The 14,647-nt window shown below is 36.3% G+C and overlaps 1 protein-coding gene across 1 annotated transcript; it reads left to right on the forward strand.

Annotated features, from left to right (window-relative positions):
• The first annotated feature begins 6,981 nt into the window (after nucleotides 1-6,981).
• On the forward strand, nucleotides 6,982-8,538 carry LOC104241314 (tropinone reductase homolog). Its single transcript, XM_009796258.2, has 5 exons — nucleotides 6,982-7,139; nucleotides 7,247-7,454; nucleotides 7,565-7,784; nucleotides 7,863-7,975; nucleotides 8,161-8,538. The coding sequence occupies exons 1-5, from the start codon at nucleotides 7,051-7,053 to the stop codon at nucleotides 8,335-8,337; spliced, it is 807 nt and encodes a 268-aa protein (XP_009794560.1). The 5' UTR covers nucleotides 6,982-7,050; the 3' UTR covers nucleotides 8,338-8,538.
• Nucleotides 8,539-14,647: the final 6,109 nt, after the last annotated feature.

Here is a 14,647-nt window from a genome sequence, read left to right on the forward strand (position 1 = left end):
CTTTGTTTGACTAGAGGAGTCTTAAAGTGTAGGTTGTTCATGGTGATTAATAAAAAAAAAATCTTTTTCTTTTCAAAAAAAATTCACACGTAACAATCACATGTTTTTAAAAGTTTTATTTTTGGCAAAATATTATTAAAATAAACAGATTTAGAAGTACGATCAAAATGAAACCTTAGTAGATAAGTATTGTTCTCACAATGTATTTAGAACAAGTTAATGGCGGTTGAATGCTGATCACCATTGGGCACCGGTCCATCTCGGCGTCTTTAAGACTACCAACTTCATTTATCCCGTGTAAGTACAAGTATTTAATTAATAAGTTTAAGCAATATATTCTGTCAGTTTAAAAAATTCTTAACATGTGAATTTATAATTTTATAATAAGTTTAAGCAATATATTCTGTCAGTTTAAAAAATTCTTAACATGTGAATTTATAATTTTAAAATAAGATAAGTTACTTGCTACAACAGCTAAAAATAATATGATAGGTATAAAAAAAATTTTATACTAAAAGTCCATATAACTTAAACTCTTAATTATTTAACGCTCCTGACTCTTTTGGAACCCACTAGTCACTGGAAAAGGATTTATTGGGCAGCTTTGACAAAAACACATAACCTCCATTATTGACTTGATTGTAGAAACTACATAAGATGACAAACCATACGGGAATTAGGTGGCCATAAACAATTTTTCAAAAAAAGAAAGAAGAGAAATTGCCAATGTTTGGATAAAATTACTCAACCATAATGTACTTTTATTTTTAATTTGAACGAATTTGAAGAATAAATTCTGAAAATTTCTCTGTGTATTATCACTTTCATGTACATATATATATACACACACACACTTGCTAAGGAATAAAAGAATGAGCACAAAAAGAAAAATCTGTATACTTGTCCTATTCTAACTTGCCTACTGATAACTAACTTATATTCCCTCACATGACATTCACGTGAGGGAAGCTTCTAGTACTATTACTATCAGATAGTCTTTATCTAATCAATCATGAATTTAGCTTGCTTGATCCAAAGGCCTTGCCTTCTCCACGTGTCCATCCAAAGTCGACCAAATATAACCTATTGACTTAGGTTATTTCGAACACTTTGGTCTGAAACCATCTCTGTTAGGTCTTCTTCTTTTTCATCTCATCTTCTTCTCTATCTATAGATGAACTACCATGAAAATCAAAAGTATGAGGGGGCCTTTTCTTCTCAACATCCCACCTCAAGTTAGAGGGGAACTTAGTGACCCCTAACTTGCCCAAAATCTCTCGATGAGAAACCCCAAAAAGAGGCTTCGTAAAGATGTCTGCAAGCTGTGCTTTAGAAGGAAGGAAAGAAAGAGTAATTAACCTTGAAACAAATTGTTGACGCACAAAATGACAGTCAATTTCGACATGTTTTGTGCGTTCATGAAAGACAAGGTTTCGGGTGATGTGAATCGCTGCCTTACTATCAGAATGAAGAGAAATTGGTAGAGTGACTGGTGCAAATAGATCCTCAAGAATTCGTACCAACCAGGTAAGCTCTGCAGTGACCCTTCTCATAGACCTATATTCTGCTTCTGCAGAGGACAAAGAAATTGAGATCTGCTTCTTTGATTTCCAGGAGATGGGAGCTCCTCCTAGAGTGATAAAGAAACTACTAACGGACCTTCTTGAATCCCTGCAGGAAGCCCAGTCAACATCACAGAATGCGAGCAAGGAGAAAGATGCCTCAGCTGACAGTTGAATGCCTTGTCCTAGATCAGAGCTGAGGTATTTAAGAACTCGTAAAGCAGTAGAGAAATGAGACACACATGGCTTCTGCATGTATTGACTGAGGGTGAGTACAACAAAAGAAAGATGTGGTCTAGTATTTGTTAAATAATTTAGCTTTCCGACTAGATGACGAAATATAGTTGGGTCTTGCAGATATTCTCCATCATCAGCCTAAAGCTTGAGGGCAGGATCCAAAGGAGAACTGACTCGAGGAAAATGAGACACATCAAATTCCTGCAACATGTCTAAGGTGAATTTCCTTGACTCACAATAAATCCTGCTTATTCTCTCAAAATTTCCATACCTAGAAAGTAGTGTATACTTCCCAAATTCTTGACTTTAAACTCAGTATTCAGAAAATCTTTTATGCCTTGAATTTTTGCTAAGTCATCTCCTGTGATTAGTATGTCGTCAACATAGACAGCTAAGAAAGAGACAAGGCCTCCTGTGCGTTTAAAGAACAAAGAATAGTCATTCATTGATGAAGAATATCCTTTAAAGCTTAGAGCTCTTGGTAGCCTAGCATACCACTGCCTAGATGCTTACTTTAAACCATATAGTGACTTCTTCAAAAGACCAACATGTTTAGGACTAGGAGGATCCAAACCTGCTGGAAATCTCATATATATCTCTTTTTGCAAATCTCCATGCAAGAATGCATTGTTCACATCTAGCTGAGAAACATTCCAATCTTTCATGGCTGCAACAGTGAGTAGACACCTTATGGTTGTCATCTTCGCCACTAGTAAAAAAGTCTCACTGTAATCTATTCCTTTTCTTTGAATATCCCCCTGACCACTAACCTTGCGTTCAACCTTTCAACTCTTCCATCTGATAAGTGCTTTACCTTGTACACCCATTTATAAGGTAAATCTCTTTTCCCTTTAGGTAATTCAACCACATCCCACGTGTGGTTGTCTTCTAGAGCTTTAATTTCTGCATTCATAGCTTTTATCCATTCTGGATGTTGACAAGCATGGCTAAAAGTAGAAGGTTCTGTAAGGGTAGAAAGGGATTGCATTACATGTTGGTTATTAGGTGAGAGAGATGAAAAACAGTACTCAGTAGGTTGACAGGGTTGAGTAAAACAGGCTGTGGCTAAATCTGTGAACAACATGTTGTTACACACAAAATCTTTCAGGTAGATTGGTTGTGTAGAAACTCTTCCTGGTCTCCTCAATGGCATAGGTTCTTTAGGTGCAGAAGAAAGTGTCCTGGTATGTGAGGACTCTAGGCTAGGAGAGATTGGAGTTGGTGATTGTGGAGAAATTGAATGGTGATGAGAAATGTGAGGGGGACTTGGTGATTGTGGCAAAAAAATATCTACTGCATCATATTCTAAAGGAGTAGGTTGTGTTTCATCTTGGAATATAGTTGAATAGGTAGGTTCTGTGGTGAAAAATTGAAGTTGGAAAAATGGGATGGTGTGATGTATTTTTTTCTGTAAAGGGAAAATGTGATGCATGAAATTTCACATCCCTAGACACAAATACTTTCCTGTGGACAGCTCCAGAAGTTTGTATCATTTCTGTTGAAGAGGGTAATCAAGTAAAACACAAGCTGTTGCCCTCTCATCAAACTTTCCTCTTCCTTGTTTCAAAGTAGAGGCATAGCATAGACATCCAAAATTCCTTAAATAATCATACTTAGGTTTGTGATGAAATAGGACCTCATATGGTGTGTTTCCTTGAAGAGCCCTAGAAGGCAACCTATTAACAGTGTGTGTGGGAATCAGAATAGATTCACCCCAATATGACATAGGCAGCCTGGATTGAAACATTAGACGTCTAGCAATTTCTAAGTGATGTCTATGTTTCCTCTCAACAATCTCATTTTGTTGAGGTGTTGCTACACAAGACACTTGGTGCACAATTCCTTCTGAAGCAAGAAAAGCTGCTTCTTGTGTCCCTTTCCCCAATTCTAGAGCATTATCAGACCTTATCATTTTCACCTTTGCATTGAACTATCTTTCAACCATGGACAAGAAAGATTTGAGCATGGGAAATACATTGCTCTTAGAAGATAGCAAAAATGTCCATGTTCCTCTACTATAGTCATCTACTATAGTAAGAAAAAATCTAAACCCATTATAGGTATTAGACTTGTAAGGCCCCCATGTATCGATATGTATGAGATCAAAAATATTTCTAGATTTAATGGTGCTGACAGGGAAAGGTTTTCTTGTCTACCTAGACTTAGGACAAACATCACAAATAAAATCAGAGTTTGAGTCACAATGAAGAAAATCTAAATGTTTCATTGCTGAAAATGGGAGATGTCCCAACCTTACCTGCCAAAGTTTAACATCAGGGATAGCACTAACATGAACAGGACTAGAAAAAGACATAGACTCTAAAATGGAATTTCTTCCTTTTTGAATTGAAGATACATTACTACTGAATAGACCCTTAGACTTAAGATTACTAGGTTCCAATATGTAGAGTCCCTCTCTAACTTCACCAAAAGCTTGTGGACTCTTTATTGAAAGGCCCTGCAACAAATACCCAATAGATGTGAATAAGACATCATATTTGAACTGAATGCGAAACCTATGTACTGACGATAGGTTGTATTTGAAATTTGAAATATGTAAGACAGTGTTTAAGACATGACCTGGCAGGATAGAAACACTTCATATATGAGTAACAATTACCTTGAAGGAATTAGATAAATTGATGTTCCAAGACACAGGAAGTGGAGTTAGAAATAAGAAAGAATTGGGATCAAAACACATGCTCTAAAGCACCTGAATCAATGATCTAGGTGTCAGAATTTAGAGTGATAAACACTGAACCTGAGTATTTTAGAATAGTACCAGCAACTGCATTAGCATTGATTCATAAATTTCTTGTTTGTGCCAACTTTGCCTGCTTATACATGTTCACCATTTCTGCAAGCTGTTCCTTATTAAGTTGTTGCCCAAAATTGTTGTTGTTTTCAGTATTCTATCCTGTTTGATTTTCATTGTCTTCATGTGTCAGAACTGCATTTGCCTTGATCTGATTTTGATAGTTCTTTTGATTGGTAAACTCAAAATCATCTTGAAATTCAATGATTTTGTAGTATCTTCTTGAGTATGCCATGTTTTTCCACAATAAGTACAAGATACATTTGGATTGTACCTCTTCTTTGCCTTAAACTTTTGTTGTGGTTTGGTGAACTTCTGTCCTGAACTATTATATTTTGTTTCCACTGTTGTTGCTCTTTGTGCTTGGTTCCTCTTTTTCTGAAAGTTTCTCCCCTGCCATGTCACCATAAAAGCTGTAAAATCAGCTAAAAGCTGGGCATTAGATTGTTTCACTTCTCCTGCTGCCATAAATGACAATGAATCTGAGTTGAAATGTGCGTTTGCATAAACTTCTATTTGATTTTCATCTTGCAAGAGAAGAGAATATGCAACATCTATGCTAGGCAAAGGATTCATCATGAGTATGTTTCCTCTTGCTTGTGCATAGATGTCATTCAATCCCATTAGGAATTGAATCAACCTCTGATCTTCAAGTGACTTTGTTAATTTTGCTTTTCCTTCGCAAGTACAGACACACGAACAACATATGATAACATTTAAAGCATCCAATTCATCCCACAATCATTTGAGTTTAGTGAAGTATCCTGCAATATCACTATTTCTCTACACTAATCCTGACAGCTCTTTTTGCAAATGATATAGCTTGGATCCATTTGATTTTCCAAACCTCTGCTCCAAGCTATCCCAAAGCTCCTTCGTAGTTTTGGAGTATATCACATTGTCTGCAATATCCTTACAAAGGGTATTCAGAATCCAGGAAATCACCATGTCATTGACACAACTCCACATGATCTGGGGAACTCAGATTTGGAGATTTGCATGCTCCATTGATAAACCCAAGTTTCTTCTTAGCTGATAGAGACAACAAAATGGACCTCCCCCATCCTGGATATCCTCTTTCATCAAACAAGGTGTTGACTAGAGTCATCCCAGGAGAATCAGAATTGTTGAGATAATATGGGTGATTGGTGAAGATGAGTTGATGTAGAAGATGAGATGATGCAAATAGTCTAGATAAGTGAACTGTTGGATCGAGCTAGGTGCTCTGATACCATGAACGAATTTGAAGAATGAATTCTGAAAATTTCTCTTTTTATTATCACTTTCATGTACATGTATATATATACACTTGCTAAGGAATAAAAGAATGAGCACAAAAAGAAAAATCTGTATACTTGTCCTATTCTAACTTGCCCACTGATAACTAACTTATATTCTCTCACATGACATTCACGTGAGGGAAGCTTCTAGTACTATTACTATTAGATGGTCTTTATCTAATCAATCATGAATTTAGCTTGCTTGATCCAAAGGTCTTGCCTTCTCCACGTGTCCATCCAAAGTCAACCAAATATAACTTATTGACTTAGCTTATATCGAACACTTTTGGTATGAAACAATCTCTGTTAGGTCTGCTTCTTCTTCATCTCATCTTCTTCTCTATCTATAGATGAACCACCATGAAAATCAGAAGTATGAGGGGGCTTTTTCTTCTCAACATAATTAGGTAAAAAAAAAAAAGTAGCTTCTTTCAAAATGTAAAATATTGTACCATTTCCTAGTCTCTGTACGCTTTGCAAAATTCTGACCACCATGGTTAATAAGTTTCTATTTGTTTTATTCTTCTATTAGACCACTTCGGTTATAATATATATATATATACACACACCATCGGCAAACTCTTTTCATTCCATTTAGTTTCTGCTTTTATAAGTCAAGATTATTATAATAAAAATGTAAGATGTTTAATATTTGGGGGAAAACATACGAGATCATATTCGAAAGTTTTAAGGTTAAAGGAAACTGGACAGTTTGTAACAATAAAATAAAAGGACACACATTTAAGGACAGAAGAAGTAATTTTTTGTCATGCTTCTATAAATCAAATAATTACCTATATCATATCCAAAAATTCAGAATTTCAATAAATCATTACCCCCTATTTTCCACGTGGAAGTGCCTTTTGTTATCCAATATAATAGTACCTAAATCATTTTGCACAGTATAATAGTACGTAAATAATTTTGGGTCACTTTTCACATTGGCCATCATATTAGACCGCAGAACTTGGACTATGCCTTATTTTCTTACTAGACTATTCTTTTTTAATATTTCTTCAATATATTTTCCTGCCAAGCGGCTTCAGTACTATAACTCACTTGGAAGACTATGTATATATAGTAGCCTGACCTTTGCTGTTATGCAAATCATTTTCTTACTCTGAAGTTTTGAAAAATATTAACAACAAACTAAGGGATGGCACAGAATGAAAATAACAATGGAGATGGAAGATGGTCTCTTCATGGCATGACTGCCCTTGTTACTGGGGGTACTAGGGGCATAGGGTAAGCAAACATAATTCCAGCAACTATTCTTAATTCCTTTTTTTTTAATTCATTCATAATGTCCATTATAATTATTTCTGATTTATGCTTTATTACTGATGCATTAGCCATGCCATAGTTGAAGAATTAGCGAGTTTCGGCGCAACAATCTTTACATGTTCAAGAAATAAAAAAGACTTAATTGAATGTTTGGAGAAATGGCAAAAGAAGGGTTATAAAGTAAATGGATCTACATGTGACTTGTTTTCAGAAGATGAACGAAACCAGTTGATTGAAAAAGCTACTGAATACTTCAATGGGAAGCTTGACATCCTCGTAAGTGAATTATCTTAAATGTTTTTGAAGTTCATATTGAATATTTAATGGATTTATCTTATATTTAAGCGATCGGTGCAATTTGACTGATGATGTTTGTTATATCTTAGGTAAATAATGCTGGTATATGTGTACCAAAGGAAACCACAAAAACTACATCTGGAGATTGCTCACTAATGATTGGGACCAATTTTGAGGCTTCATACCACTTGTGTCAATTAGCATACCCTTTTCTGAAAGTTTCAGGAAAAGCAAGCAGCATTGTGTTCATCTCTTCTATCTCTGGAATCATGGCTATTCCTTTTGTTTCTCTCTATGCAGCTACAAAAGGTGTTGTACAAATGATTTGTTTCTCAAAAACACTAATTACTGTTTTTTTTTAAAACAATTTTGACTTATATTTTATAGGAGCAATAAATCAATTAACAAAGAACTTGGCCTGCGAATGGGGAAAAGATAATATTCGAGTTAATGCAGTTGCACCATGGATAATTGATACTGCGCTTACAGATACTGTAGCTGTAAGTATCATTTCTCCGATCCTTTGTTTGGTTCTTTCTGCTAATTTTTTAATTATAATTTTTTCTCCATAAAGTTGGACAAAAACTGGTAAGAAAGAAAAAGAGAAAATATTTAAGTGTAACTTTACCTAACTATAGTTTTTTTTTTCTTTTTTTTTTTGTGTGGTTTTTGTGTGTGTTTGCAGGAAGATTTTGAGTCAAAAGATGTGGAGAACTTAATTAAGAGAACACCAATAAGCAGGATGGGAAAGCCAAATGAAGTTTCCTCACTGGTGGCATACTTGTGCTTTCCTGCTGCTTCTTATATAACTGGACAAATCATCTGTGTTGATGGAGGCAAAACTGTTTGTGGATTTCCATGATTAATTACTCTATGCCTAAGCTGGTAAAAGGAAGTCGTCATCCAAATAATCTTTTTTTTTTTCCACTGGTGAAAGGCTAAAAAATTGTCAGTTTCCGAAACAGTCAAACAAAGTGTACGAATTTTGTCTTAATCGTCATTATCATAAGATTGTACGCATACAACAACAATCAGTTATCAATTTGAAGTTAATTGAGATCAATTATCTGATTATTGTATACTTTATGATAACCCTAATAAGCTATAAGTTGAAATTTTGTGATTCTGTAGTTTCCCATCATATACATTAAGCAAAATTTAGGAATGGCAGCACAAACTTATGTCACATTAAGCCGATTCCTTGCTCTTTATACTCTTTTGGACCAGTGTGAAGAGAGGAAAACAAATTATCTTGTGAAGTGCAAATACAAGACTTGTATAACGTTTTTGTATTATATATATACGCGGCGTGTGCCCGATCTAATATATTAATTAACACGAAGACATTAATAACCAAACCAACAATCCAACAAGGTAATCGTAACAACTATGGCGAAAGGCATACATGTAAGAACAATACAAGGTAGAAGGTATATATGTAACAGTGGCAAACAAGGTAGAAGGCACAAGTATAAAATCATTAATCAAGGTACAAGACAAATAAGTAATAGTGACAAACCAATTCAAGAAACATGGATGTCATAGTAACAAGTAGGAAACATAGATGTAATAATAGCAAACAAGATATGAAGCATAGATGTGATAGTATCATATAAGATAGAAGCATAGATGTGATAGTATAAAATAATACAAGAAAGCATGTTGGATCAACCAAGGTAGGATGCATGTATGTATCTAAGAAACAAATAAACATAATGTAAAGTCCAACTTCCCATCCACACAAAAACAACCAACATGTTAATCTCATATTAAATCGCACGGAAATACCCATCATGCCAAATATTGCCCCAAGGCACCAATATGATCTCTAATATAAATAGAGAAGCTCAAGTGACATAGGAATAACATGTATAAATATGATTCATGATACAACACATGACTGTAATCAAATCCACTATATCAACAGCTTCAAGAGTAGCCCTTCATGCTCACTTAAAATGTCAAAAAACTAAACATGACTTCTACCATGGATAATTGTACTCATATAGTTTTGGAAGCAAATGAAATATAAATCAAGAAGATCATAAAATTTAACAAGTCACAAAGAAGTATATAATCAACCCCGAGCATGAATAACCCTGACACATACAATTACACTCGCTACATCACTTATGCATCACACGACATGTAAAACAATATCATTATTAGGAAAAAATTTCTCAAATCAAAGTTTGGCAAGTATCATCAAAACCTAGTCAAATATCATCTAACAAGTCAAATAATGCTAAACAAAACATATTCAGTCAATAAAGTTTTAATATTTGATGAAATCCCAAAAGTTAACAAAAAGTCAACCTATGCACACTTGATCAAAATCCGAAATTAAGATCAAATTTCGATTACCCATTCATCCTCAAGTCCAAATATGTGATTTGTTTCGAGAACCGACTTTAAATCGAGCTCTAAATCTCTAAAAAAATTCTATTTTTACTCTTTAAAATCCTAGATTTTAGGATGAAATTCCATGGAGAATAATGCTATTTAATCAAAAACAAGTTAAAGTTACTAACTTTTGATGTTGGAAAGAAGATTCTCTAAAAAATCGCCTCCTAATAAAGTTTATGTCTAAAAAAAAAAGAATAAAATAAGCTAATCTCAAAACCCTTCCCTTATAACCCAACTTGCAGACATTGCAAACTTTTATGTTACACCCCATGTTTTCGTACATGAGAGTACGTCGTAAGTCAATTGATGTAACCGCAGAAATAAAATCATCCTTGAAAAGTTTATAAAGTAAGTTATAACGACCCGATCGGTCGTTTTGATCATTTACACTTTGCTCGATTGTTTGAGGGCATGAGTAGCTTTGTATGATGTATTATGACTTATGCGAATTGTCGGTTTTGGTTTTCAGGTTATTCGGAATTGATTTAGAAGAATGATTCTCATCTAGAAGCATTAAATTTGAAAGGGTTAGCCAAGTTTGACTTTTTAGTATTTGACCTCGGATTGGATTTTTTATGATTTCGTTAGCGCCGTTAGGTGATTTTGGACTTAGGAGCATGCCAAATTGTGATTTGAAGGTCCGTAGAAGAATTTGGCTTGAAATCGCAAAAGTTGAAATTTTGGAAAGTTTGACCGGGAGTGGGCTTTTTGATATCGAGATCGGATTCCAATTATGAAAGTTGGGAGTAGGTCCATAATGTCAAATGTGACATGTGTGCAAAATTTGAGGTCAATCGGATGTAATTTGATAGGTTTCGACATTGGTTGTGGAAGTTTGAAGTTCAAAGTTCAATGATTTCGAATTGAGGTGTGATTCGTCGTTTCGATGTTGTTATGTGTGTTTTGAGGCGAGTAGGTCTGTGTTATGTTGTGGGACTTGTTGGTATACTTGGATAGGGCCCCTAGGGGCTCGGGCGTGTTTCAGATTGATTTCGGATCATTTTCTTCATGTTTTCATTGCTGAGGAGCTACTAGTTCTGGTGTGGCCACACCTGCGGCTGATTTTGCGCAGGTGCGATGGTCGCAGAAGTGACAAAGCTGTCACAGAAGCGAGGGAGAGCTGGGTTAGGAAGACCGTAGAAGCTGATTTTTTGTAGCGCACCTGCGTGCGCGCAGATGCGAGATTGGAAGCGCATGTGCGAACATCTTCGCAGAAGCGAAATTTGATATACGCAGGTGCGGGGGTTGCTGGTCAAGGCTATTTTCGCAGAAGCGAAGTTTTTACCGCAGAAGCGATGGTCAAAAATGCAACGATTCATCTGCAAATGCGGAATCGCTGGGCAGAACGTTATAAGTTTAGTTGGTCATTTTATCACACATTGAGCTATGGACTTCGGAATAGAGCAATTTTTGGAGCAAATTTCATCACAAGGATTGGAGTAAGTGTTCTCTACTTGGTTTTCGTCATATTTCATGAATCTATCTTCAATTTTAGCTTTTGGTTGATGAACTTTAAAGAGGAAATTGAGGGTTTTGTCCTAAAATTTCATAATATGAATTTTTTAGTTTTGAACATCGATTTGGACTCAGAATTGAGTGAAACTAGTATGGTTGGACTCGTAATTGAATGGGTTATCGGATTTTGTTAGTTTTGTTGGGTTTCGAGGTGCGGGCCCGAATGTGATTTTTGGCCGATTTTCGATTTTGATTTTAGGATTCGATCTTTATCATTTGGAATGGGTTCCTTGGGCTTTATTTGATGTATTTGAGTTGCTTTTGGCTAGTTTTGAGCCGTTCGGAGGTTGCTACATGTGTGATGGAATCTTTGGAACGTCGCTTAGCTTGCTCAGTATTGGTATTGGCTTATTCGAGGTAAGTAACTCTTCTAAACTTAGTGCTGAGGGTATGAAACCCCGAATTACGTGTTATGTAATTAGCGTTGAGGTGACGCACATGCTAGGCGACATGCGTGCACCGTGTAAGTTGTGACTCCATTATTCCTGTGTCACTGTGTAGTTACCTGATCTTACTTGTAACCATGAAATTCCTACGTACTTGAGCTATTGAGCAGTGATACAGGTTAGAAACCATACATAGGCTACATGCTTATCCAGTTGGGACCCACTGAGGTCATTTTTGCTGTTGAGCTTTCTGCTTTCATTGCTTTACACACTCAGTCATACGCATTCATATGCATATTATATCTCAGTCTCTGTTAACATTTATTGATACATCATATCATCATTTTGGGCTAGTTTCATGGCATTGTGAGCCCGAGAGACTGGAGAGTTTGATGACTAAGTGAGGCCGAGGGCCTAAGTGAGAGTGATATAAGGGGATCGGGCTGCACGCCGCAATATGTTATATTGATTACATTTTTGTGGGATCGGGCAACACGCCACAACGATATAGCACTTGGGCTGAAGGAGCCCCTCCGGAGTCTGCACACACCCCTAGTGAGCGCAGTTGATTATGTATATATATGGATCGGGTTGCACGCCGCAACGAGCCTTATGTCTATATGTATATAGATCGGGTTACACACCGCAACAAGCCTTATGTTTATATATATGTGGATTGGGTTGCGCGTCGCAACGAGTATTGTATAGTGCTGAGTGATTGAGTGTGCTGAGTAATGAGCACGGTAAAAGAGAAATGCGAGACATGAGATTGGGTACTCTAAGAGTGTGAGTACATGATATATCTCCGAGATACATGGCATTGTCATACACACATGACATGCAGTCATAAAGATGCATTTTTTCCCTCATGCTATACAGTATCACGTTGTTCATGACTTCTCACACATGTTGGTATATGAGCATAGAGAGATATTTACACTTGCTATCTGGAAAGAAAATAAAACATCTTATTTATTGTGGAAAGGATTTTTAGAAAAATTATTGTTTTCAAACTATCTCATATCTTTCGACGATTTTGGTAAAGGATTTGGGTTTTCACTGATATACTTAAAAATTGGAACTATTTTCGAAAATTATGAAAAAGTTGAGCAGTTAAATTCCGAGTTACTTCTTTTGTTATTTGCTTTTACATTGTTATGAATTCCTATTAGTTATTAGTGTTGGACCAGACCTATGTTCTAGCTCATCACTACTTTCAACCTAAGGTTAGGTTGTTACTTATTGAGTACATGGGGTCGGTTGTACTCATATTACACTTCTGCACCTTGCATGCAGATGTTGGTTGGTTGGTTGGTTGTTGTGCTCGATGGGAGCTAGATTTGAAGATGCACCTGTGTCCTTGTTGTAGCTACCTCTTGTTCATGGTAGCCTTATGTCACCACCCCAAAACCAACCCGGTCGTGATGGCGCCTATCTTGAAACTAGGCCAGCCGACGTAATCCCAAAACCAATTAATATTTTCATTCTTAGGATAAAATCAAAGCTATCTAACAATAAACCTTTATAAAGTGTTTATAACAAAACAACAGTGCGGAATGAAAAGCCCGACATCGGGGTGTTACTAGTCATGAGCATCTACTACAACTGTCTGACAACATCAAGACCAACATGGTCGGGAAAATCACTGAATACAACTAAGGGAGAATAAGGAGGGAGGAAAGCAGGGCTGCGATCGCCAGGCAACTACCTTGCTAACTTCGATGAACCTGCCACTGAATGATCAACACCCGCTACCGGGTTCAAAAATACCTGAATCTGCACACAAGGTGCAGAGAGTAATGTGAGTACGCCAACTCAGTAAGTAATAAAGGTAAATAAAGACTGAGTGCAATTATGAGCATTTAAAATCATATGCATCTCATAACATAAAGCCTCACTAGAAATAACAAGGTTCAAATTAACAGTTAAATTCCGAACATCTCGTAAAAATTCTAGTTTTAATGAAAGTTGTTTAAAACGTTCATTCAACATTTTCAATAGAGGCTCAGTGTAAAGAAGATTGAAAATAGTAATTTCATAAAACAAGCCCCTCGGGCAAAGTATCACTCATATATATATATATATATATATATATATATATATACATATATACACACACACACACACACACACACACACACACACACATATATATATATATATAGCCCCTCGGGCAAGCCTCTCAGTTACCCGTGACTCAACTCTCATCAATCAGCACTCATGTTCAATATATATCTCATAATAACCGCTGTGGCATGCAACTCGATCTATAAATATATAGTCGACTGCGCTCACTGGGGGTGTGTAGATTCCAGAGGGGCTCCAACAGCCTAAGCACTATATCGCTGCGGCGTGTAGCCCGATCCAACATATCGCTGTGGCGTGCAGCCCAATCCATAAATATATATAATATCGTTGCGGCGTAAAACCCGATTCATAAATATATATAATCCTCACGATCAGGTCCTCGACCTCTTTCAATCATTAACCTCATAGCCACTCCGGCATTTTAGTGAAAAATCAGGGAACGCAGCGCAAACAGTTTTGATATATTTGAAAGTAGAGTAATGAAACTGAATCAAACAATAAATAGGTAAAAATCGTGACTGAGGATATGCTTTTGAATCAAAACAACGTGAGGATAGTTGTAAAATACCCCTGAAGGTCCAAATAGTATGGCACAAGGACCAAACATAGCATTCAGCCCAAGTTAACAGATTCATTTCTAAAACACATAGATATCAGGTAGAGGTTATCAAAATATGCAACTCTACAGTTGCCACAGGACGGACCAAGTCATATCCATGCAGGTGCATGCCCACACGCCCGTCACCTAGCATGTGCGTCATCTTATTTATCAAAATA

This window comes from Nicotiana sylvestris, chromosome 5 (assembly GCF_000393655.2).
Source record: "Nicotiana sylvestris chromosome 5, ASM39365v2, whole genome shotgun sequence".
Taxonomy (NCBI): domain Eukaryota; kingdom Viridiplantae; phylum Streptophyta; class Magnoliopsida; order Solanales; family Solanaceae; genus Nicotiana; species Nicotiana sylvestris.

Bases quoted from the DNA above. Each gene is read 5' to 3' on its own strand.
- LOC104241314 (XM_009796258.2), top strand. From the start codon at position 7,051: ATGGCACAGAATGAAAATAACAATGGAGATGGAAGATGGTCTCTTCAT. The intron at 7,140-7,246 runs GTAAGCAAACAT...CTGATGCATTAG, and splicing joins GGGGGTACTAGGGGCATAGG to CCATGCCATAGTTGAAGAAT. The intron at 7,976-8,160 runs GTAAGTATCATT...GTGTGTTTGCAG, and splicing joins CGCTTACAGATACTGTAGCT to GAAGATTTTGAGTCAAAAGA.